Below are 23,610 nucleotides of genomic sequence, written 5' to 3' on the forward strand. Positions count from 1 at the left end.
CCCGCGGCCGGTCCAGGTGCTCCCTCCCTCCCTCCCCAGCCCTCCCCTCCCCCGCGCCCTGCTCCCTGCCCTCCTGGGCAGCCCGGTGGCCAGGACGACACCCGGGGAGCTGCCCATGGACAGGACCCCACAGGGACACCAGCGAGCCTCACGGGGCAGGCGCCCACAGCCCCCAGGCAGGTGGAGGCCAGGGGAGATGGCCCGAAGAGAGGAGGGCGGGTGGGGGCGGGCGGGGGGCCCGGGACGAAGAGAGGGAGGTGGACTGGCAGGGGGCGGTGGGAGGCCGAGGCAGGACAAGTTTGGTGACTGAAGGAGAAGCAGGAGAAGAGGCTGGAGAAAAGGCAGGAGCAGAGTGACAGAGGAGGAGAGGACAGAGAGAGGGGGAAGTGTGGAAGGAAAAGCCGGGTCGGGGGATGAGAGCAGGGGCTGCGGGACAGCCCTCCGGGGTGACTGTGCCCCTGGGGGTGGCACGAGGCCCCCGAGACAACTCAGCAGCTGGGTCCCTGGCAATGGGTGGCCGGGAAGTGGCCATTCCACCTTCTTTCCACTCAGCCCTGCCTTGAAGAAGTGACAGTCGGGGGGTGGGGCAGTAACATGGCCCTTTGGCTGGCCATGCCCCCTAGCCTGGCACCTGCCAAGAGCGTGGAGTGTCACTTCTGCAGAGAATGGGGGCCCCAGGCTGGGGACAGGGTGGGATGGCGAGCCAGGCGGTCCTTGGCCCCTGATGGGTGACTCAGGGACCCCCTCAGGGCTTTGCCAGCTGAGCGGGGAGTGTGTGCAGCCACTGGGGGAGCAAGGAGCAAGAGGCCCTCCCTGCTGCACGGGCCGAAGGGAGCACGCTCCCCCATCCCCCACCCGGGCAGCCAGGTGTCAAGTCGGGGAGGAAGCTGGGTGGGGCCAGGGAGGCTCCGCGGGAGGCGGGGCGGGGGGGGGGGGGGCCGGATGGAGCCGCTCCCCTTCCCGGGAGTCCTCCTGCCCGCCCCAGGCCACTGCCCTCAGCCCCGTCCATTCTCCACCTGGCCCTGGAGGACACCTGCCGGCGGGAGCACCTCCTGCACAGAGGGAAAGAAAAAGAAAACGAACAAAACAGGAGGGCAGGACAGAAGTTAGGGGTGCTGCCAGGGGCAGGAGGCATGCCAGGCTCCCTGGGACCAAGCGCAGCCCTGGCCCAGTATGGGGCACGTGGGCTCGGAGCTGGCAGGGCCACCTCGCCCCCCAGGGCACCCCTGGGGGATGGTTAGTACATGCTAACCGTGTGCGCGAGCAGCCCACCCCTGCTCCGGCTGAGCTGTCCCCTCGCCCCCCGCCCTTTCTGGAGGTGCATGAGTCCCTGCCACCCCCGTCAGCGTCCCCGTACTCCTCCCACCTGCTCCTCACCTGACCCAAGCGCAGCGAAGCCAGGGCCCTGGGGGCCAGAGAGGACCTCTGTGTTTGCAGTCTCCCCTCCTCTTCCTCCAGCCCCTCCCCAGCCTCCTCCCGACCCCCAGCCTTGGGAACCCCCCGCTGCTTCCGGGCACAGACAAGCACCCACAGAGACTGCCCTGGCTGCAGGCTATGTGCTGTGCGCCTCTGGTGGGCCGGGCACCACTGAGGCTTGGGGACAATCAGATGGACAGGGCAGACACAGCCCCTGCTTCACAGTCTAGCGGGAGAGACTGGCTGAGTAGGGAATGGCACGACTGTGGTGGTTACTCAATGTGGTGAGTGCCAGGAAATCAAATACAGGGGCTGTGAGTGTGAAAGCATGAGGGAAGGGGCGGGGGGGCGTGCAAGGCGTCCCCAGGGAAGAGGCATATCATCCGAGCCTGAGAAGAGAAATTGGCTGGAGGAAGGGCTGTGGGAGGGAAGGGTACTCCAGGCAGAAGGAAGAGGTTGTGGGAAGTCCCCGAGGCCGTGAAGATGTGGCTGGAGTGGCTGGAGGGCAGAGGATGAAGGAAGGGGTGCTGCTGAGGGGGCCCCACCTTCTTGGCAGATGCCAGGTCCTACTGGAAAGGCACTGACCGGGGGCCGGGGGTTGGGGCCGGGGACTGTGAGCTGGAGGCCAGGGGTCAGGGGTCGGGGGTCGGGGGCTGTGGACAGGGGCCCGGGATCTGGGCTATGGGGCCAGGAGCTGGCTCTGGGGGGCCAGGGTCTGGGTTCTGGGGGCTAGGGGGTGGGGAACCGGGGGCCAGGGGATGGGGGCTGGGCCAGGGGGCTGGGGGCCAGGGGCCAGGGGCCAGGGGCTGGGGGTCAGGGGCCGGGGGCTGCAGGCTGAGGACTGGGGGTCAGAGGCCAGGGGCTGCGGGCTGGGGACCGGGAGCCGGGGCTGGGAGCTAGGGTCTTGTGACCGGGGGCTGGGGAAACGGGGGCGGGGGCCAGGGGCTGAGGACTGGGATTTGGGGGCCAGGGAACCGGGGGACAGGGGTCGTGGGTCAGGGGACCGGGGGCCGGGGGCTGCAGGCTGGGGGCTGGGGGTCAGAGGCCAGGGGCTGCGGGCTGGGGACCAGGAGCCGGGGGCTGGGAGCTAGGGTCTGGGGACGGGGGCGGGGACCGGGGGCTGGGGGTCAGGGGCCGGGGGCTGCAGGCTGGGGACCGGGAGCCGGGGTCTGGTGACTGGGGGCTAGGGACAGGGGGCGGGGACTCGGGGCTGGGGCCAGGACTGGGATAGGTCTTGGCCCCACCGCCGTGACCTCTGACTTTTGACTCTGATCTTCTCTCTCCTCTTTACAGAGCTGCCAGCTGCAAAGAAGACCCACACCTGTGAGTGGGGCTCGCGGCAGGCGCGGTGTCGGGGTTGGAGGAAGGGGACCTCATGAGGGAGAAGGGGGCAGAGATGGAGGAGACAGGCTTGGTGGGGCCTGAAGAAGGCGGGGCCCAGGAAAACGGGAGCAAAGCCGAGGGGCGGGTGGAGGGGGAGGGGCGGGTGGAGGGGGAGGGGAGGACGGAGGGGGAGGGGCGGGCGGAGGGGGAGGGGAGGACGGAGGGGGGAGGGGAGGGGCGGGTGGAGGGGGAGGGGAGGACGGAGGGGGGCGGGTGGAGGGGAAGGGGAGGGGAGGGGGAGGGGAGGATGGAGGGGGAGGGGGCGGGGGCCATGGGGGAAGGTAAGAAGGAAGCCTGTAGGGTGAAGGAGGGGAGAACATCGCCCTGAAGAAGGGAGGCGAGAACAAAGGGAAGGGGAACCACGGAGCTGCTGGACAGAGGCACCGGAAACAGGGGGAGAACGGGTGGAGGAAATGGAGCCTGGGGAGACAGGGGTGGCCTGGCTAACTCAGTGCGGCTCGGGGAGGCCAGGGAGCCAGGTCCCACGGCAGCAGAGCTGGACTTAGTGTCATCTCCACGTTTAACGCATTCTGAAATGCAAACAAGGCTGAAGCCAGGCTGGGCAGGGCTGGAGAGCAGGAAAGACTTTGTCTCTGTGAGAAACAGAATGGACAAGACACTCTGTCCTGGGTACTGCGAGACTGAGGCTGCAGCATGTGAGAAGGAGGCTAGAGCTCAGGAAGGACTAACCGATGCTCACTACCAAATGAGCATCTTCCCTAGAGGTCTCTCAGCACCTCACATCCAAGCCCCTAGTTTGCAGGAGAGGTTACTCCCCCAGAACCTGCGCCTGTACCCCTCATTCCCAAGACTGACATCCAACGGCGCCATCCACCGCACCCTGGTCAGGGCCTCCGTAACACGGAGGAGGAAAGGCCACTTGCCTTTCTCCATGGCCTTCCTCGGGTTGCCTGCCCTTTCCTCCTCCTAAGAGCTCTCTGCCCTCCCTCCACTGCCCACACTGCCCCGAGCCTCTGTTCCAAGCGGGCGGCTCCCAGAGGGCCACCGCAGCCCACTCCGAGCCAGAAAGACGGGGCCTGAGGGGGGTGCATCCGAATCCTCCAACCTCCTGAGGGGGTTGCTTTGTTCAGCCTGGTCCTGAGCAGCCTCGCCCGGCCCTCGCCACAGGGCCCCACGGAAATGCTGAGCAGGACCTGGGAGGAAAGCGGGTCAGGGAGTGACGCGGATGGCTGGGGGAGGGGGTCAGGGCCTTCTGTGGGTGGGGGGAGAAGGGGGACTTTTGGGGTGGCTGGAGCTGGGAGAGGCTAAACCCCACCCTACTCTTAACCCCTTAGCACAGAAGGCTTGGCCGGGACCACAGTCCCTTGTCCCCTTCCCGGTCCGCTGGCCGTCTGCGTCCATCCCTCTTACATCCCAGCATGGCCTCGCGGGAGCCCAGGCTAGCAGGCTCTGCCCGGGGTGTCCAGCTCCTTCAAGCCCTAGGAAGCCCAGCCAGAAAGGCCTGTACCAGCAGGAGAGCTGCTAGAGGCCCAGCAAGCTCAGAGATCTCTTAGGGTTTGGCCCAGAGAATCCGGAAGAGAATAAGGACTCTCCCAGGCTGAGAGACTCTGAAAAGTGCCCCTACATGCCAACAGCTGCGAGGTGTTATGTGAGATGAGAAACCCCAGACCAAGAGGGGACTGACATTGAGGAGCCCTGGGAGACACCCCAAGCCAGAGATACCCCATAGAACAGATGTGAGGCCAAAGGGTCCCGGAAATGGATTGACCCCTCAAGAAGGGACTCCAGGCCGAGAACTTAGACTGCAGAGAGCCCCACATGCCAGGAGACCCCAAGAGTAGACTTGAATCAGAGGAACCTTCCTAGTCCTCAGGTGGCCTCGGGGGCCAAACTGCCTGGCCTTGAATCCTGACACCACCCCTTACTAGCTGTGTGACCATGGGGAAGTTACTTAACCTCTCTGTGTCTCACTTGCCTCATCTTCAAAATGAGGACAATGGTACCTACCTCATGGAATAACTTTGTGAGGATTAGATGATCTGTGTGACATTTTGAACCACTTCTGGCACACATGCCACTCTAATCATGATTATTATTTATCCTCATCTGTGCTCCAATTTCAGCAATTTTGCTCTTGAGGAAACTGGGCCCACATCTCCTGTGGATGGCGGGCGTGCCTGATGATGATTGCTCCTGAGGTTATTTCCCTTTCTCCCCTGGACCGGGGCACAGTCCCATTTGAAGGGGCGGGGACGGGGCCCAGTGGGCCATGGGACAACCTCCAGGGTAGGACCGCGCTGGGCAGGGCTGTGGGCAGGCAGGGGGCACGTGCCACCACCCGCGGCCAACCTCTGTGACTCACCTCTGGACGCGTCCCTGCCCTGCGGTCATCTGGCAAGGGAGCGCAGGCTCGGGGGCTTCCCAGGAGGGGGCAGCAGGACGCGGGCCGGTCCGTGACAGCTCCATTCCGCTCCCCAGCCAGGACCCCCCCGCGGGTGGAAACAGCCCTTACCGCGCCTGTGGCTGTCACATGTGGTTTTGGAATTTTCCAACGCCCCCTGCCACGGGGCGCCCCGCCCCTCACGCCCTCCCCCGTGGCCCCCACCCCTGCCCCTGGCCCAGATTGGCCACACGGGGCGCCTGTCGTCTTACCCGGTGCACCCCGAGGGGCGGAGTTGGGGGGCCGTCCCTGGGCCACCTGTGTGGTACGGAGCTTAAACCCCCCTGCGCAGAGCCCCGGGGAGAGCTGGGTGCACAGCTGTGGGCTGAGGCTGCCGTGAGGGCCCTGGTCCCCCCTGCCGGCTGAGCCCCCCATCCCTGGACACCCCGCTGAGAAGGACAGGGAGCCAAGGTGGCAAAGCCAACGGCTCCGTCATGAGAAGTAAGTGGGGGGGCGCCTGGAGCCCACAGGGAGGGCCTGGGCCTGCCGGCACCCCTGAGGTCCTGGGATCTCTGCAGAGTCAGAGGTGGGGGCAGCTGTCCCGGGACCTGGGAGCGGTGCGGGGAAAGCTTCTCCCTGGCAGGGTTTGTCCCGGACAAGGTCAAGGTCGAGGTCGACCAGGGAGATGGGTGCGGTCGTTGGGACGCCGCGCTGTCCCCACACAGTCCCTCATGGTGAAGGGGTGCTGGGGTGCTCTTCCTCAGACTCTGGAAGGGCTCTCCGGGGTGTCCAAGTGCCCAGCCCTCACTTTACAGAAAGAGACCGGCACCCAGGGGCTGGGTGCTTGGCCGCAACGGCACAGCGGGCAGGGGATGGAGGCTGGTGACTAGGAGCGGCCTGGAGGTCGCCTCCTGGCCTGGACGGCGGAGATCCCCACAGGCTGGCTGGAGGGAATGGTGCTGGACGCGGAGGCGCAGGCCGGAGAGGAGGGCGAGGCCGTATAGAGGGCGAGGCCGGTACAGACGGCCCGCGTCTGGCCTTGGGTCTAAGTTTCCTGCCCAGGCCAGAGAGGTGCCTGACCAAGGGGGCCCAGCCGGGAGCCATGCATGTGACTGAGTGGTCCCCCAGGCTCGTGTCCACCTGAGCCTCTGCAAACCCCCTTGGTGGCCTGGGGCCACAGGCCCACAGCTGCTGGGCACATGTCCGGTGTCTCTGGGCCTTCTAGAGAGCAAGGGGGGGGACAAGACAGCGCCCCCGCGTCCAGGGCAGGGCACCCAGGGAGGCCTTGGACAGAGGGCTGAGGAGGTAAAGGGGAAGCCCGTGCGGCTGCGGCCTGAGGCCTGAGGCAGCCCCTGCCCCGGCCCGGACCTTTCCCACAGGCCACAGAAGGAGGAGAGCCGTGTCAGGGGCTGGAAAGGCATGGACTAAAGGCCGGGTGGTGCGGCCACCTCCGCCACAGGCCAGCACAGGCCACTGCACCCTGCTCTCCTCGTCTTCCAAACAGGGGATCTGCGTTTAAAAACAAAACGACAAACCAGCTCTGGAGCAGCTTCCAGTTCTGAGGGCCCAGGAGCAGGGAGAGAGCCTGGGCCCCGGGCGGGGCGTCCCCTGTGGTGCTGGAAGGGACATCTCTGTCCAGGGTGGAGGGAGAGAAAGCCAAGGAAAGGAGCAGCAGCTGCATTCCACGGCCGCAGAGCTGGTGAAGGAGGAGTGGTGGGGACAGAGTCACAAATCCCAAAGGAACCAGGGGCTCTTGGAGCTTTAGTTTCTTTTCTAGCTTCTCCCATAAGCAGCGAAGGTGGTAGGCTGGTCTTTCCAGAAGTGGCCTCAGCTCAACGAATCCCCCTGGGAAGGCATGACAGAATCCCCCTGGGGTGTGTGGCAGAGCCCGGGCGGGGGGCGGGGGTCCCAGTCCTGGCGGAGAGAGATGCTCGGGCGGCTCTACCCTGCACCCCCTCGGCTTGCCCAGCTGGGGCGTGGGAGAGGGGCTCCTCCAACCTGGAGTTCCGGAGCCCTGGCCCTTCTCCCCTGGACCCCCCCAGGGAGCGCCAGCCCCACCACCTTCTCCAACCGGGACCAGGGGGGCAGGCGGGGCACTTGGGGCTCAGAGCTTTGAGGCACCCCAAAACCGAGAGCCAGACACACAAGGAGCAGAAATGGGTCAAAAAGTAAGCAAACGGGCGGGCCACGGTGGCTCAGCAGGCCGAGTTCTCGCCTGCCATGCCCGAGACCCAGTTCTCATTCCCGGGGCCTGCCCATGCAAAAAAAAAAAGTAAACAGACGCAGAGACCAAAACTCAAAAGAGAGAAAGATTTATGAGAAGCATGGGGAGAGATTCTGTCCAGATGGAGGAATAAATGGAGAGTTATCGGGAGACCTAAACACGTTGGGGTGCAGAAGGCAAAGGGCAAGGAGCCACGGAGAGGAGAGAAGCCTGGGTCGGTGATGGGTTTTGGAGCGTGGGTTTTGTGGCCTCCTGACAAGGATGGAAGAAGCTCCCTGCCACGGGAACCCGCTGCTGCCGCTTAGAGAGGAAATTACCATTAGCCAGAGGCAGGGCGCCCAGCCATCACCCCCCAAGGGGCGCCCAGCGTGGAGCTGGGGGGCATGCACCCTGGCGTTAGGCCGTGGTGGGGGTCGAGGGTGCAGGCACACGCCTGACTCGGCTGTCCCTGCAGTGGTTAGGAGCAGTAGGCAAGGAGGAGGAGGCCAGCCCAGGGTGCACAGATCTCACCCAGGGCTCTTGGGCCTATAGAGGACCCCCGCCCTCCTTGCATCACTCCCACGCCTTCCCCTCTCTCCTTCCCTCTCCTTACAGAAATCCCAAATGACCCAAGACCAGGGCACTAGGAGCTCGAGAAATCGAGCCTGTCCAACCGCGGCGGAAATGCTTGCGTCGGCACCGCTGCTCCTGCTAGGGCTTCACCCTGCCCCTCGCCTGCCTCTGCTCCCCTGACTCAGATGACAGGAAACAAGGACTTTCCTGTGTGAAGGACTCTCCAAGAAAGGAAGCCCCGGGCTCCTACTCTTATCCCCCATGGGCTAGTCCCCTCTGCAGTCTAACCTCCACTCCCACTGCTGCAGTGCAGCCCTTTCCCCAGGGCTCAGAAAGGACCGAGGTGTCTGCCTGGGGGACGGTGCTTCGAGGGCAGAGGGGGGTCTTTCCGGGTCTCCTGGGCTTCCCGAGCAGCGAGCAGCGCAGAGGCTCTGGGAGGGGGGTTGGCCCTGGAGGCGGGAAGGCGCTGCTGGTGGCTTCTGGGTTCCCAGTCCTCAAAGCTTCCGCACGGTGATTCATCCCCCCCACCCCCCGACTCACTCACTGGTTGTTTTCACTCGAGATTCTTTTTTTCTCCTCCTTTCTCCTGTCCCAGACTGCGGGGGAGGCGGGGGCACCAGGAGGGGGTTTTGGGTAGCTGGCTGTCTTTCGTGGCTTTTCAAAACCCCAGACTCTCCCTCGCCCACCTGAGTTTTAGCTTTACTATTTTCTCAGCCCTGGGATCTGGGTGTATCAGCAGAAAATCCTGCCATGCACTGGGGGAGGGGCCGGGGGGAGGGCTCACCAGGCAGAAGGCTGGCGCTCCTGCCCCCCTCCCTCTCCTGTCCCCCCCCCCGGCCCCCTGTGGCGGCACCCACCACCTTGGTTTCCAGCTTTGCAGAAGCTGGGGGAACTGAGAGCCGAGAGAGGCGGGAGGCTGGTGACAGGCTCGGTGCACAGGGGACCCCTGGAAGGAGCTGTGGTCGCGGTGGCGGGAGAGACTGAGCTTTGGCTTTGGGGAGTGCAGGGGCCTAAGCTGAGAAAAGGGGTGCACTGCTGTTCCTCATTCATTCATTCGTTCCTACAAGGGAGGCCTACCTAGATGTGTGAAGCCCCATCCAGGCCTCCAGGAGCCGAGGTCCTCCAGAGCAGTCTCAGACCAGAAGCCCTGCTCGGGCGCATGTTACCCATGGACTCTAGGAGCCTGCCCGCGAGAGATGGGTGCAGGAGGGGCAGGGGCCACAGAGGAGGAGCTGTGACAGCAGGAATAATACCATCTGGGGCTGTGTGCTAGCCACGAGTCCTGCCTTTAGTCCCGTGGATGGTGTTGCTAGCCCGCCCCTCACTTCATCCCTTTTCCCTTGCAGCCAACACTCTGCCCCCACCTCGTTCTCCTTAGTGCCTTCAGCGTCCCTTCCTTACGGGGTGTGCAACTTCGTGGGTGAGGGAATGGGCTCTGCTCACGGGTCTGCCACTTCGGGCTGTGTAAACTTAGCCTCGCCACTTATTCTCTCCAGGCCTCAGTTTCCCTCTCTGTAAAATGGGGACAGTGCTCATCGTGCCAACTTCATGGGGTTGCTGAGGCCATTAAATAACAACGTATGTAAAGTGGCTGTCACAGTGTAAGGACATGGGGTGACGCTTATGTCTGCCATTATTGTCCCTCCTTAATCAGTGGCCATCGGAGGGAAGGGATAGAGAAAGGGGAGAGAGAGGCCAGCCCAGCTGCAGCTGAGAGGGGAGCAGGGGACCCCAGAGAGCCTCCGTCTGAGTCTGTTCTCCACTGGGGTGGCTGGGGGTGGGGGGCCTGGAGGTCGCAGCCCCTCCTCTGCTCCCACCACTTCCTCTCTGTGGTATGGGGCACCTGGACAGGGCCTAAGGCTGGCTCCTAGGGTGGCAGGGGGCCAGGCTTCTGGATGCTTTCACGAAGCACTATCAGTGAATCTCACAGCTGTGCGCTGGATGAGATTAGAGCAGGTGGAGGCAGGGGAGGCGGCACTGCTGAGTCTACCGTATTTCTCCATATAGGAGGGTTGGGATGCTCCCTGGGCATCCTTCAGTCTCTGGGTAAAGCAATCCCGAAGAGAGCCGTTCATTTTTCCTAGTTCTGTCCGAGAACGATGTGTTAGCGGTCAGGCTGGACGGGGGGGAAAGGTGGACAAATGAGCTTGGGGGACAGCCCCACCCCGTCCCCAAGGAGAAACAGCCTGGTCAAAAGTAGGAAGGGGACTGAATTCTTGTTCTCAATGTGTGGGCTGAGAACCTGGCGCGTGTTAAAATACAGTCAGAACCCCCAGCCGCGCCTGAGGCCTCCGGAGTCGGGACCTGCATCTTAACAAGATTCCCGTGTGATCTTGTCTGAAGTGCAGCAGACCGCAGCCATCCCTTCGCTAGAGGATTAAGGAGCTGTTGTGCTTTCTCTCTCCTTTTGGAGGGGTTTTCCTTCGAGGAGGAAAGCAGGCTGAGGATCCCGGGAGCGAGCCAGGGTGGAAGCGCTGCAGGCGAGAGGCAAGCAGCTTCCCAGGGACGGGCGAGGTCCCGGCCGGAGCTGGGGCGGCCGCGGGAGTGGGGTGAGGCGAGGTGGCCGGCCCGGGGGCTCCTGACCTTTGGTTGGCTCCAGTTCCTGGCACAGTCAGGCCCTTCGACGCTGAGTTCCTGGCAGGCGGGCTCCCAGGCAGCAGTTTGAGTAATCCTGTGATTACTCAGCCCCTTCCCCACTCTGGGTTCCCACACCTGCAGCTTCGGAGCCAGCGGACAGGGCTGGGTTTGGGAGGTGAGTGATCCGAGGTGCTTTTCGGCTCCCGCTCGGCACCCCCTCCCCTGCCGCTCCCCCTCCTCCCCTTCTCTCCCATCCCCTCCTCCACAGGTCCCCCCCTCGCACCAGTATTCTCTCTTTGAGGTTTCGGGTCGGTGGTATTGAAGGGTGCACAGGTGGCAGGGAAGGGGGTGTGGGATGAGAGGGCCTGACAGTGCCGAGGGAAGCAGGGCTGGGGTGCAGGGCGGGACATGAGGGGGGTTTCCGCAGCTCTCCCCATCTCTGGCTGGATGCCCCGCTCTTTCCCAGCCCCTGGGAGAGGCTAGAGGGTCTGGCACCGTAGCTCTACCACCCTGATTTCTGTGTACCTGCCTCGCTGTGCCTCCTGGCCTTGGGGAGGGTGGTGGACCGGGCGGCTGGTGGGCGAGGCCCTGGCATCACCCCCCACCTACCCACGCAGTCCTCAGGCAGGGGTCCCCAGCTTTCCATCTCCCTACGAGGGGGCTCGGCAGCCCTGCTAGAAGGTTCTGAGGGCCTGGGTGGACGCGGGGGTCAGGCGAGGGGTGGGGAGCTGTGTCTGGGGTCACCGTGTGGCCAGCGCACATGCACACGCGCGCACACGCACACACGCACACGGATGTGACTCCTGGAGAAGGGAAGCGGCTCGGAGGCCTGCGGTCGGTGGTGACCTGGAGCCCCCACCCCTGCCCCCGCGCCCGGCGGGTGACCCTGCTGGTTTTCTCCCCTTTCTGGGCCACCGGCCACCAGGAGACAGACGCCCCGCGGTGTGGAGGGCGGGTGTGGGCCCGGCCAGAGCAGGGTCTCGGGGCGCGGGGCTCGGCTCGGTCCCCCCTATCGCGAGCACGCAGCCGTCACTGCTTACACGCCGCCCACGGGTGGCCTCACTGAGTCACTTTGCACCTCCTGCCACCGCCCCACGGACAGGGAATGGTGTTTTTATCCCGACTTTACTGATGAGAGAGCTGAGACGTGGAGAAGTCAAGGGGCTCAAGAGCCGGTGCCCCCACCCACCCCCACCCCCCCAGCCCCAGCCCTTCCTGCCTTCCGTGTCTCTTCTAGGTATCCAGTTCACCTCGTTTCTCTCTTGCTTCTGTGCATTGAAATCTGCTCTTTATTTATTGGAAAGACTCTGAGAAGGTCCGCTCGGCCCCTAGCCCTGACGGCCAAGCCTGCAGCGCGAGGGCTGGGGGTGCTGGGGGTGCTGGAGGTGCTGGGGGGAGAACTGAGCTCCCAGAGCCCCGGACCCCCACGAGGCAGCTGCGGCCCCTGACGCAGCCCAAGGCTGGCCGGAGGACCAACTCAAGGCGAGGGGAGGGAGCGGTGTTCGGGTGGTAGGGGTGAGCCTGGGGCTGGCAGTGAGCCCCGGAACATGGGCCCCGGCAGAGAGGACATCCCAAGTCTTGGAAGTGCTGAGAACAGCCGCAGCAGCCAGGCACCCCGAGCTTCACCCAGGTCGCCTTCAAAGGCGGGCTGGGCAGGCCTCCCACGGCCCCTGAGCCTCGGCGGAGAGCAGTGGGCATGACATGTGCCCAGTGCGAGGGTGAACACGGGGCCCCCGTGCCCAGTGAGTAGACATGGCACCTTCAGGGAGGCGCGGGTGTGCACACTGGCACAGGAAGACAAACCCGCTGGCGGGTAAATCACATGCACTTTTCATCTGTGCACACGCCCAACCAGCACGACTTCAGACAAGGCCCACGGCTGTGTAGACCCCAAAAGCCACGTGCACAGGACAGTGTAATGGGGCTCCTGGGACACATGGGTGCAGTCCCAGCTCTGAAGCAGGCTACCTGTGTGAACCTGGGCCTCTGGTCTACTTGTTCCTCTGTAAAATAAAGGAAAGAGGTGAAATGGGGTGCTCTCGAGACCCAGCTGGTTTTCACAGTCCTGATGTTGGTCCACTCGGGCGCAGACGTGTAAGGACACGCGCTCTCACGGGCGGGGTCCCGAGCCACCCTCTGGCATCCCTGTTGGGTTCTCTCCCTGGGCTTGGGCGTCCAGCAGGAGCTGGGCTGCGGGGCTCCATCCTCCCAGGCTCCGTGACCTGTCTCTTCTTACTTTCCCTGGCCCCCACTCACGGCCCCTGCCCTCTGCCCTGTGTCTCTGTGTAGCCCCCCCCCCACCCCCGAGCCCCCTCTGCCTGTGTGAGGACCCAGGTCTGAGTTTTCTGTCCTGCTCCACACTCTGCCCCTGCGAACAGGACCCCGGGAGGGGAAGGAGGCACAAAGGAAACCCCTTGGGCGGGAAGCAGGTGTCGTGAGGAGTGGGACAGCTACGTGCCAAGGCAGGAGGGAGGCCGCTGGGGCTTCTCCACTTGAAGGGCTGAGCAGGTGGCCTCTCTGCAGCTGCCTTCCTGCCCCCGTAGGATTGATACAACTCCCTCCTGGCTGCCTTCCTCAATACCCTCCCCCTCCCCCTCTAAAGAAACCAAACCAAAGCCTCCATGGCCCCCTTTTCTGAGCGGCATTTGGAGCTTCACTTCTCCTTCCATGTTGCAAGGAGGAAGCAGCAAGCCGGAGTAGCTGGCAGAGTGGGCACTTAGAAATAGTGGGTACTTGTAGCTCAGTACTTGGGAATAGTGGGTACTTGGAGCTCAGTACTTGGGAATAGTGGGTGATTACAGCTCAGGTACTTGGTGATAGGGTGCAGAAGGCGCTCCTGGGCTGACCTCCTTCTCCTTCACTCATCCAGCACAAATTGAAGTAATTCCTTGCAAAATCTGTGGGGACAAGTCATCTGGGATCCACTACGGTGTTATCACCTGCGAGGGGTGCAAGGTGAGCTGCGGGCGTGTGCGTGCCTTGGCGGGGGGTTGTATGCACATGCTCACACTCATACGGTTTCCTTAGAGATGGAGAAGGGACTCAGGGCGTTCTCTGGAAGCAGCAAGGGAGCTGCCTGAGGTGGTGTTTTCACCTGAGGGTCCTGCCACACAGGAGGGCCTCGTCTCACGCTGGGGAAGCCATTGCAGAAGGACAAACTGCAATTACACTAAGAAATGTAGGCGTGAAAACTGGGTTGTAGGACCTGGAAAAGCTGGAGGCAGAGCTTTTTTTACCTGTGGGCTGGAGGCGCTCGGGGCTGAGCGAGGCGGGCCAGGATGAGCTGCCTCAGTTTCCCTCTGCCCCCACAGGGCTTCTTCCGCCGCAGCCAGCAGTGCAGCGTGGTCTATTCCTGCACCCGCCAGCAGAACTGCCCCATCGACCGCACGAGCCGCAACCGCTGCCAGCACTGCCGACTGCAGAAATGCCTGGCGCTGGGCATGTCCCGAGACGGTGAGGCCACGTGGGCAGTGTCGGGGGATCTCCCTGGGGTCTCCATGGTGCGGCCTGGCCTGCCCCGCTGATGGAGCCCCAACCAGCAGAGATGCCCTTCCCGAGGCCTGCCCTCCACCCCTCCCTCCTACAACCCCCACCGCAGAGGTGGGCAGCTCACCCCATCAGGGCTCTTGGAGTCGCCAGCCTTAGGCCTGTGCAGAACCACCCTCCTTTCCCCAAGCCCCAGATATCAGCCTTTTCCTCCTTGGCACGAATGCCCTTCGCTCTGCCTCCTCTCTGGGCCAGATCCCACCCAGTCTCCGAACCTTTCCCTCCTGCTCCATAGCTCCCATCGCCGTGCCCTCCTACTTCCCCAGTCCCATCCTAAGACCCAGGGCTGCAGCCAGGAGTGGAGCCAGGGTCGGCCTGAGAACAACCCAGAAGGCAGGGGGAAGAGGGAGGGCTGGTGCTCCTGGTGCCTCATCCACCTCCCCCGCAACAGCTCCTCGCCCGCCCCCACCCACTGCCTGCCCACCCACTGTCACCGCAGGAGCCCAGGGCCAGGCCGGGGGAGGGGGGGGCGGGCGCAAGCCATGGGAAGCCTGAAGGAGCCCGTCAGCACTTTTCAGTGCCCAAAATAACAAAGCGAAAGGAAACACGCACGGGTGCAAAGGGGCGGGCGGGGCGAGGGGCTGTGCCCCCACACCTGGGCGGGGGGGGGGGTCCAAGGGCAGGAAAGAGAGAGCAGAAGAGGATGTTCAGAAACAAGCCGCGGAGCTGGGGGGGGCTGTGGTAAGTATGTAGGTCACAGGGAGCCTGCAGGCCTGACCACAGGAGACCTGTGGTCTCAGCTCTCCTCTTCCTCCGACCCTCCTCGAAGGCGAGGTGACCCCAATACAGCTCGAGAACCCCTTACTCAGGAGGCCAGACCCCCCAGCTCAGGCTCATTCCTTAAATTCTGCCACTGTGAAGAGCTCATCTAGAGCTCAGGAGATGGCAAGAGCAGAGGTGGGCAGATTCCTGAAGCATACAAGAGGGAGAGGTGGGGGGCCTTGAATATCACTTCCCCGGAGAGGGGGTCTCGGGCAAAGCTAGGGAAGCTCTGCTTGGAGCCAGCTATCCAGGAGCTGGCAAGTTAATCCTGAGGTGGTCAAAATGCTGGCTGACCCTACCCTGTACCATGCTCTCCTACCTTACAAAAACCCTCCTGGCCCCTGGACCTCTTTCAGCTGTCAAATTTGGCCGCATGTCCAAGAAGCAGAGGGACAGCCTGCATGCCGAAGTGCAGAAGCAACTGCAGCAGCAGCAGCAGCAGCAGCAGCGATGGGAGAAAGTGGCCCAGAGTCCTGTGGCAGGCACCCGAGGGGCGGCCGCCCTCACCTGTGCCGTGGGGCTCCCTGACGGGCAGCTGCCCCTGGGCTCCTCGCCCGCCTTGCCTGAGGCCTCTGCCTGTCCCCCTGGGTTCCTGAAGGTCCCAGGCTCTGGGCCCTCCTTCTCCAACAACTCGGCCAAGGCGGGGCTCAGCCGGGCCTCTTACCACCTTGAATACAGCTCTGAGCGGGGCAAGGCTGAGAGCAGAGAGAGCGCACCCAGGCCGGGCAGCCAGCTGGCCCTTGACAAGTGTGGACTTTGCTTTGAGGGACCCAGACATCCTGGGCTTGGGGAACCAGGGCAGGCACCCGACACCTACTGGAGCCCCAGTTTCCGCAGAACCCCGGAGGTGCCCTATGCCTCCTTGACGGAGACCGGTGAGCCGCTGGCGGTGAACAGCGTGGTGGGGGGAGGGAAGGGCTTCTGAGAGGGGGGCGTCGGCCAGCGACCCTTGTAAACATAAGCCCGAAGGAGGTGGGGGGTCCTGGGCAAAAGGCCCAGGGAAGAGGCAAAGCAGGGGGCTGCCCAGGCAGAGGAGGCCCTTAGGTGGCCAGGGGTGGGGGCTGCTTGAAGCTGAGCCTGCAGCTCCCCTGCATCCACAGAGGACTTGGCACAGAATGTTTGTAAGTCCCACCGAGAGACGTGTCAGCTGCGGCTGGAGGACCTGCAACGCCAGCGCTCCAGCCTCTTCTCCCGGGAGGAGGTGACTGGCTACCAGAGGAAGGTGAGGCCCTGGGGGGGCCCAGGGATGGCTGCACGCACCGGGCTGGGCAGGGCACAGCACTGCAGACGCACGGGCCCGCCAGCAGCGGTGTGCACCTACCCGCCTGCCTGTGTGCGCGTGTGCACGTGTGTGTGTCTGCACCCCAGCTGATGGATAAGAGCTCTCCTTCGCGCCTGCCTTCATTCCAAACCTTAGTGTACTCTCCTTCCTCTTCCCCCATCAATAATAGCAGCAATCACGATCCTTGCCGCCATTTGTTGAATGCCCTTTGTCTGCTGGGCACTGTGCTAACTGCTTCACAGCAGTTACTCTCGATTCCTGAAACAACCAAGCTACGGGGTTGGCGTTCATTCCTGTTTTGAACAGACCTGGACACTGAGCTCAGAGGGGTTAGCAGGCCGACTCAAGGCCGCAGTGTGGCGGAGTCAAAGCCGAATTCAGATCCATCGGACTCCAGAGTTGGGGCTTTCTCTTCGGTTGCATTTTGACAATGCCACCTGCTCTAAAAGCGCTCGTTTGGCACCTACCACTTGCCTCTCAAGGTCGTTAAGACCCCTGGGTACATCCTTTTCATCGCAACAGGAATGCAAATGCTTTGAGGGGAAAGCTGTTTCTCATCTTTTTTTTTACTCCCCCGACAGCTGAGTCAGTGCCAGCAGACGGCAGGCGCTCAGAGTGCGGCTGACTGACCAGAATTGATCCCTGAGTACGCATTTGTGCTGAGAGTATGTTAAAAGAAAGAAAGAAAGAAAAGCTGGTGGTGGTCAGAATGTAGCCAGAACCTGCCCCCTACAGGAGCTCAGTTGAGGCCGTCCCAGGCTTGGGAGGGTGGCCGGGTGCTAGGAGACACCCAGTGGGACCCCTCCTTCCCTGCAGCCCATGGGGGCCATGTGGGAGCGCTGCGCACACCGGCTCACCGAGGCCATCCAGTACGTGGTGGAGTTCGCCAAGAGGCTGGTGGGCTTTATGGAGCTCTGCCAGAACGACCAGATCGTGCTGCTCAAAGCAGGTGCCCGGGAGGCCGGGCGGACAGGGGGCGTGGCCGGGCAGTGGGCAGACGCCAAGGACAGCGGGGGGGGGGGGGGGGGGGGGGAGGGGCTTCGGAGCCCAGGGGGGTTCTCGGGGGCGGGGGTGGGCTCCCGGGGGCAGGCTCCCAGCTTTGCCTGACCCTGACCCTGACCCTGGCCCTGCCCCCGCCCCTGCCCCCGCGTGTCCTGTGCCCACTCTGCAGGAGCAATGGAAGTGGTGCTGGTCAGGATGTGCCGCGCCTACAACGCTGACAACCACACAGTCTTTTTCGAAGGCAAATACGGCGGCGTGGAGCTGTTCCGAGCCTTGGGTGAGGGGCAGGGGGGTGGCCAAGAGGAGTCTGACTGCGACCCTGTACAAGGCGCCGTGGCGCCGGCACCCGCCCTCCGGGGCAGGCTGCACCTGGGCACCAGACCCTGCCGGAAGGGTGTCACCGGGCACCGCGGCCTCGTCCCCTTGCTCACTGCTCTCGTCTCTGCCCCGTCAGGCTGCAGCGAGCTCATCAGCTCCATCTTTGACTTCTCCCACTCCTTAAGCGCCCTGCGCCTTTCTGAGGACGAGATTGCGCTCTACACAGCCCTTGTCCTCATCAACGCCAGTGAGTGTCCTGGGGCCAGGGAAAAGGACTTCCGGGCGGCAGAGGTGGGCGCACCACATATCGGAGAACCTGGAGCTTAGGATGTGGTTCAATCTGGGAAGTTGCTTTAAATAGCCAAACGAGCCCCATCCAATACTGCCATAAAATAAAATGAGTTCAAATGGGGGTTCAGAGGGACCCGAGAGAGAAAAGAGCAACCCAAAGTGGGGGTGCAGCGGTGGGGAGAAGTGAGGCTGAGAGGAAGCGGACCACCTTCCTGGTAGAAACTCGTCTGACTGTTCCCGTAGGTCAGCGATTCCATTGTGACCACCCATTGCAGCCAAAAAACACCGGTGCCTGTGGGTTCCACTCCCAGAGATCCCAGCGTATGGATCTGGGGTGCAGCCTGGGTGTCAGGGTTCCTGGAAGCCTCCCCAGGGGACTGCAGTGTACTGCCAAGGTTAAGAACTGGGCCCTTTGTGAACTAATTTCAAACCCTTGGGCCTGTAATGGCAGAGCCTCAGGAACCTGCTGGGCGGGTGGACGGGGCTGGGCCGAGCCGGCTCAACGCGAAGTCTTCAAAGACGATGCGGGGAAGCTGACGGGAGCTGTGACCAGACTAGGAAAATCAAAATGATCAATCTTCTGGGTCTGGCCCTGAGCAGACAGCTAAAAACGTGCCCCCTTGAACTGGAAATAGAAAACCTAAAAGCGCTGTTTAAGAGCAGAGAGGGGCTGTGGAGCTGGAAGGGAAGGTGGCAGCTGGCTGCGTTGTGGGGCCGGGGCAGAGGTGGCTGTGTGTTGGAACTGGCCACAGGCTGCTGCCGGCCGGGCCCAGAGCTGGCCTGAAGCACAGCAGAGGGCTGGAGCGCCCCTGGGCCACCTCCCCGTGGACGCCTTGGCTTTTAGGGTACCAGGGAGGGAGGGAGCTCGCAGTTGGGAGTTTGGGAGCTCTCATCCCTGGTTTTCCTTGTGGAGCATTTGCTGAGCCCAAGGTCCCAGGGCTTACCACTACCAAATACAGGACACAGACACACACCGGTCCTCTGCGGAGAAAGCCTGTGTCCAGCGCGGATGCCCAGAGAAGACACACCCTTTGATGGGAACTGACATCCGTGTTCTTTGTTGTTTCCACTATGGTCTTAACCCCTCCCTCAGACCGGCCAGGGCTCCAAGATAAAAGGAAAGTAGAACAGCTGCAGTACAATCTGGAACTGGCATTTCACCATCATCTCTGCAAGACTCATCGCCAAGGCATCCTGGCCAAGGTAGGAGCAGTCCCTAGGGCAGAGGAGACGGGCCCAGACAGCTCTGCGGCATCCAGGCTTGGAGGGGCAGGGTCTGGAGGCACAGAGAGGGACGGCGTCCTTCAGCGTGCTAGCAGCAGCAGGGGGGCTAAAGCACCCAGCAGGCACTACCAGGCGAGTGGAGGTGGGAAGTAGGGAGCCTGGATTGGGAGGTGCCCCCGCAGAACCTCCAGTTTGGCACCCCAACCTCAGCCAGCCCCTGCTCGTGGAAGGCGCTGTGTAAGATACACAGCTGCGGTCCTTGCCCCCACCGAGAGTTTTACAATCTGACATGAAGAAGAGACTCATGTACCAATAACTTGAATAGAGTGTTCAGTGTGATATAATAATAATGCAATTTACAAAGTGCTCCCGCAGACATTCTCCAGCAGCCCCATGGCAGCCCAGTCAAAGGAGCAGGGGTGAAAATCTCCCCGTGGCCAACAAGGGCACTTAAGGGACTTGTTCAAGTTTGTACAATTGGTAAATTATGAATACAAGAGGTAATCCCGGGTGCGCTTCCCGCCACACCCCTGTGCCTCCCAACAGATTTCCATAATGAGAGATGTTTGGAAATGTTAGGAGAGCTTAGAACAGGCATACAGATCATTGGGGAGTGAAAAAGGAGTGGATCATAAGTGTTTCCAAGGAGAGGTGGAACTAGACCACGAAAGGTGTAAGATTTTGACAAGCGTTCATGGGGACAGGACAGGCATTCCAGGCTTAGAGGACAGTACGAGCGAAAATGAGGAGGTAAAACAGTCCACACGGAGACGAGCTCACAGTACATTTTGACTGTAGTGTAGGACTCGGAGCTGGGATACGCTGACGGGATCAGAGATAAGCTTGGAAATCAAGTGAGGGACAAATCAAAGAGGACTTTCAATGGCCTGTAACTTCTAGGCAGTGTGGAGCTGCAAGGCTAAAGGAAGGCCAGAAACAGAGCCATTATTTAGGCGATTTAACCTGGAACCTGTAAGAGCCTTTATGTAGGTAAATCACTGGCACAATCTTTATGGGGCACTCCTGATGTGCCAGGCACAGGGCTAAGTGCTGAGGATACAAAAATTGCTTAAACAACAACCTGATCCCTAAAGAACTTCAAGTCTGATGGGATTGGTTAGGAGGAGAGACTAGAAACTGGCAGAGCGGTGAGAAGGCAACACCTGGTTGGCTCCACCTTTAAAGCAGGTGGCCTCCCTCGCTGTTCGCCCTGGTGCAGCTGCTGTCGGCTCTCGTTTGGACTGTTCGAGTTGGACTTCGTCTGCCCTGCATTGGCCCCCGCTCAGCACCCTGGATGCCCCTCTTAGAGAAGACAACCTCACCATGGGCTTTTGTTCTCAACTCTCCAGTACCCGCCTATCATGCTTAGTCTCAAATCTAGAATCAGTGTCATGGCCAAAAGCCCTCTTCTCTCCCCTGAGCTTCTCCCCCTGCCCCCAGCCACCCAGTCCAGCCGGACCGGCCTCCTTGCTAGTCCCTGTCGCACCCCGAGCCAGGGCTTTTGCACCTGCCACCCCGGGTGTGCTCCCCCAGTTTTCAAAAAGGCTCGCTCCATCCTTTCCTTCAGGACAGGTTTCCCTGGCCAACCTACCATAAGATGCCCTTGACTCCTCAGCCTGCTCTGTCTTTCTTTAGAGGACTTACCTAACACATGCATTTGTTTATTTCCTGGCTCCTTCACTAGAATGTGCATTTAATAAAGGCAGAGATTTTATTTTATTCACGGATGTACCGCCAGAGCCTGCCACTCTGCCCAGCCCACAGTCGGGTCTCAATGCGTGTTTGTTGAGCGAATGAATGAAGGCACAGACGGAGCTATTGCAGCAGCCCAGACAAATGCAAAATAAAGCCTTAGAGATGAAAAGAGGGTTTGGTCGGGAGATCCCCTCAGGCTGCCTGTGCTCACTCTCCTCTGCCTGCCCCTTTCCTAGGAAACTAAACGGGGATGGGTCTGTAGGGGGTGGTGAGAGCTCTTTGTAAGCCCCATTTGGTCCTATAGGAAACCGCAGGAGAGAAATGGTTTCCCCGCCTTTCTCCAGAGGTCTCCCAGCCTTGTCTCCACACAGACCTCTGAGCGCTTTCCCTCCCCCCAACTCCGGCAGCGTCAGCAGGGCTGGGTTACTGCTCAGTGCTGGGCACCTGCTCAGGAATCCTGTTTAGTTCAGACAGTTCCTGGGCGTCTGCCATGTGCCAGGCATGGGGATAGTACAGGGGGTACAGAGCCAGGGACCCCACCTAAGGAGCTTAGATCTGGGGTGAGAAGCCGACCAATGGGATCATTTTACTACAATGTGGTAGGTGCTACCCAGAGGGAAACCCAAAGGAAGAGCCCTAAACTCAGATCAGGAGGAGTTAAGGAAAGATTTCCAGAGCAGGTGACACTTGAAGGTGTGTAAGGAGTAGTTGAGCAAAGAAGAGCTGGAAGGGCATTTCAGGTGAGGGGGAACAGTATGAACGAAGTAAAGGTGCATGTGATAGCATTTGACAGAGTATAGAAGTTCACTATTATAAGAGCATAAAGTATGTGCTAGGGATTCTTAAAAAGGTTCATTTTAGGAGTAGCAGGAACAAGACTTGGGGGCATCACCAGAAAACCTGTGCGTGTCCCAGTCAGCTCTCACTTCTCCAGTTTCCTGGACACAGACACACTTGTACCAAGGGGATCTGGTCTTCCCGAAGGTGCTGTGTGCTCGGGGGACGCAGGGGGACTCTCCAAGCCCAGGCAGGATGCGGGGACTTCTTTACCCTGGGGATAGAGGTGGTGGCTTGGGCTGAAGGACTGACCCACCTTCCCCACGAACCCCTCTCCAGCTGCCGCCCAAGGGGAAGCTCCGGAGCCTGTGTAGTCAGCATGTGGAGAAGCTGCAAACCTTCCAGCATCTCCATCCGATCGCGGTGCAAGCTGCGTTCCCCCCACTCTACAGGGAGCTCTTCAGCACTGACACTGAGGCACCTGAGGGACTTCCCAAGTGACCCGGAGGAGGGATCCCTCTCCCTTCGCTGGAGCCCGCCGCCCTGCCTCCCTGGACTCTCTTCTACCCCCAGCCTCTTCCTTTCCCATGCCCTCCGGGCAGTGACCCTACATGTTCTCTGGGAGTGTGCAAGTCCCGAGACGGACCTTCTGCCACGGGCTTGCCTGGCAGAGGGTCAGGAGTCTGAGGGTGGGGTAGAGGAAGCCCTGCTCCAGCCTCAGCCCTGGTCCCTTCCCATGCCCCCTCCCCGCCAGCTGCCGGGAAGCCTGGGCTGGGATGTAACGACCTCTAGGAGGCCCACATCCCCTGGACGATGTGGAGAACCCAAGGTGCTCTGAATGAATGGAATGCAGCGAAGACTGGCCTTTGACATACCTCACTGCCTGTCCCGTGGGCCCCAGCTGGGGAGGCGCGTGGAGCTCAGAGCCTGATGGCTGGGCCTGAAAGGACCTGCACACAACATGAGTCTGGATCTTTGGATTTCCTGCCTTCCCTTTTTCTCCCAGCTCAGCAAGGAAGTGGTGGGGTACCCTTCCCTTTTCCCGGGGTCTAAAAACACACAACCACAACAACAAAAACCTAGATAAGTAGAGAGTGAGGACAGGTACGGGGCACAGGGCTGGGGAGGAACTGTTTTATGGGATGTGGGGGTGGGAATAGGGCGCATCGAAGGCCAAGCGCGTCACAGACAGATGTAAAAGGAGGATCAGAAGTCACGCCTCCTTTGTGCACTTTAAAGCTCGGAGTTAGCCCAAGCCCCATCAGACCCACAGCCCAGCCACAGACTCGACCTACAGTTATGCAATTCTGTAGACGCATTTCATCTGGCACGATCGCTCTCGGCCTCGGGGCCCCCTCAGAGGGCCTCAGCAGCCTCCGGGAAAGTCCTAAGCCCGAGGGTCACCAGAAACGTCCGTCATTCTCCAGGCCACCCTGTTAGACTTGGAGAGGCCCAAAGTCTACCCTTGACCCTGTCGTCAGCCACAAGAAGCTGAAGAGAAGCAGAGATGGCCGGACATTGCTCAGTCAGAAGGCCAGGGACGGCCCCCTGGAGAACTTCCTCGGCCTTGCCCTCCAGCCCTGTGCTGGGAAGGGAGAGAGGAAGCAGACGCAATGCCCCCACTGTCCCTCCAGGCCGGGCAAGGACCAAGGCCCTACCTAGCCCCAGAACTTCTCCTGGCTTTGTAAATAGCTGTGAACCCTCTTCTGAGAGATAAACAAGTGATAGGGAGGGGGATTTTATTTTATTTCATTTTTATCTCAGGGGAAGGAATTACGTGGTTAAATATAAACCTCAACCTGTGCCACTCGTTAAAAAATAATTTTAAGAGTAAGAAGTGGGTGGGTGGGTGGGGCGTCATTAAATAAGATCACCTACGTGCCTGCTCTCCGGTCTGTTTCCTGCGTCGAGACCCGGGTCTCCAGTCCAGCAATCCATCAGCTTTATGACCCTGGAGGGTCCAAGTCCCACAGCTTCTCCCAGGGGGCTGAGCAGCCCCCCCCAGCCTTGTGAACTGAGAGATGAGCCCTTAGGTCTCCCCATCGGAGGAGCCTCACATTAAGCTCACAGCGGACATTCGGGGCTGAACCTTCCCCACGGAAGGGATCCCACAGGGACCTTTAGATTAAGAGGTTGCACAGAATTGCTGCAACTGGGAGACTGATCCAGAGACATCCTCTGTGCTTAGCCCTGGGGCTCCCCAGCTGTCAGGGAGGTCCT

The 23,610-nt window shown here is 61.5% G+C and overlaps 1 protein-coding gene across 7 annotated transcripts; it reads left to right on the forward strand.

Annotated features, from left to right (window-relative positions):
* The first annotated feature begins 64 nt into the window (after nucleotides 1-64).
* Nucleotides 65-23,219, forward strand: RORC (RAR related orphan receptor C). Of its 7 annotated transcripts, none has more exons than XR_013173922.1 (11): nucleotides 65-176; nucleotides 2,710-2,739; nucleotides 13,363-13,448; nucleotides 13,805-13,946; nucleotides 15,158-15,676; nucleotides 15,902-16,023; nucleotides 16,900-17,032; nucleotides 17,255-17,362; nucleotides 17,540-17,694; nucleotides 18,788-18,897; nucleotides 21,843-23,219. XR_013173922.1 is itself a non-coding variant. In XM_077155988.1 (11 exons), exons 1-11 carry the CDS (start codon nucleotides 116-118, stop codon nucleotides 21,889-21,891), a joined length of 1,584 nt encoding a protein of 527 aa, XP_077012103.1. In that variant the 5' UTR covers nucleotides 65-115; the 3' UTR covers nucleotides 21,892-23,219. The 7 variants fall into 7 exon arrangements, 4 of the variants coding, with proteins under 4 accessions (XP_077012103.1, XP_077012104.1, XP_077012101.1 ...); XR_013173920.1 differs by having other exon boundaries at nucleotides 21,730-21,851; XR_013173921.1 differs by lacking the exon at nucleotides 21,843-23,219 and adding an exon at nucleotides 20,104-20,211.
* Nucleotides 23,220-23,610: the final 391 nt, after the last annotated feature.

Source organism: Tamandua tetradactyla, chromosome 4, assembly GCF_023851605.1.
Source record: "Tamandua tetradactyla isolate mTamTet1 chromosome 4, mTamTet1.pri, whole genome shotgun sequence".
Taxonomy (NCBI): Eukaryota; Metazoa; Chordata; class Mammalia; order Pilosa; family Myrmecophagidae; genus Tamandua; species Tamandua tetradactyla.

What these genes read in the sequence shown, in the direction of transcription:
- RORC (XM_077155986.1), top strand. Translation starts at nt 116, where the DNA reads ATGGACAGGACCCCACAGGGACACCAGCGAGCCTCACGGGGCAGGCGC. An exon ending in GCTGGGCATGTCCCGAGACG is followed by an intron (nt 13,947 to 15,157) that starts GTGAGGCCACGT and finishes GACCTCTTTCAG; the next exon opens with CTGTCAAATTTGGCCGCATG. An exon ending in GGAGCTGTTCCGAGCCTTGG is followed by an intron (nt 17,363 to 17,539) that starts GTGAGGGGCAGG and finishes CTGCCCCGTCAG; the next exon opens with GCTGCAGCGAGCTCATCAGC.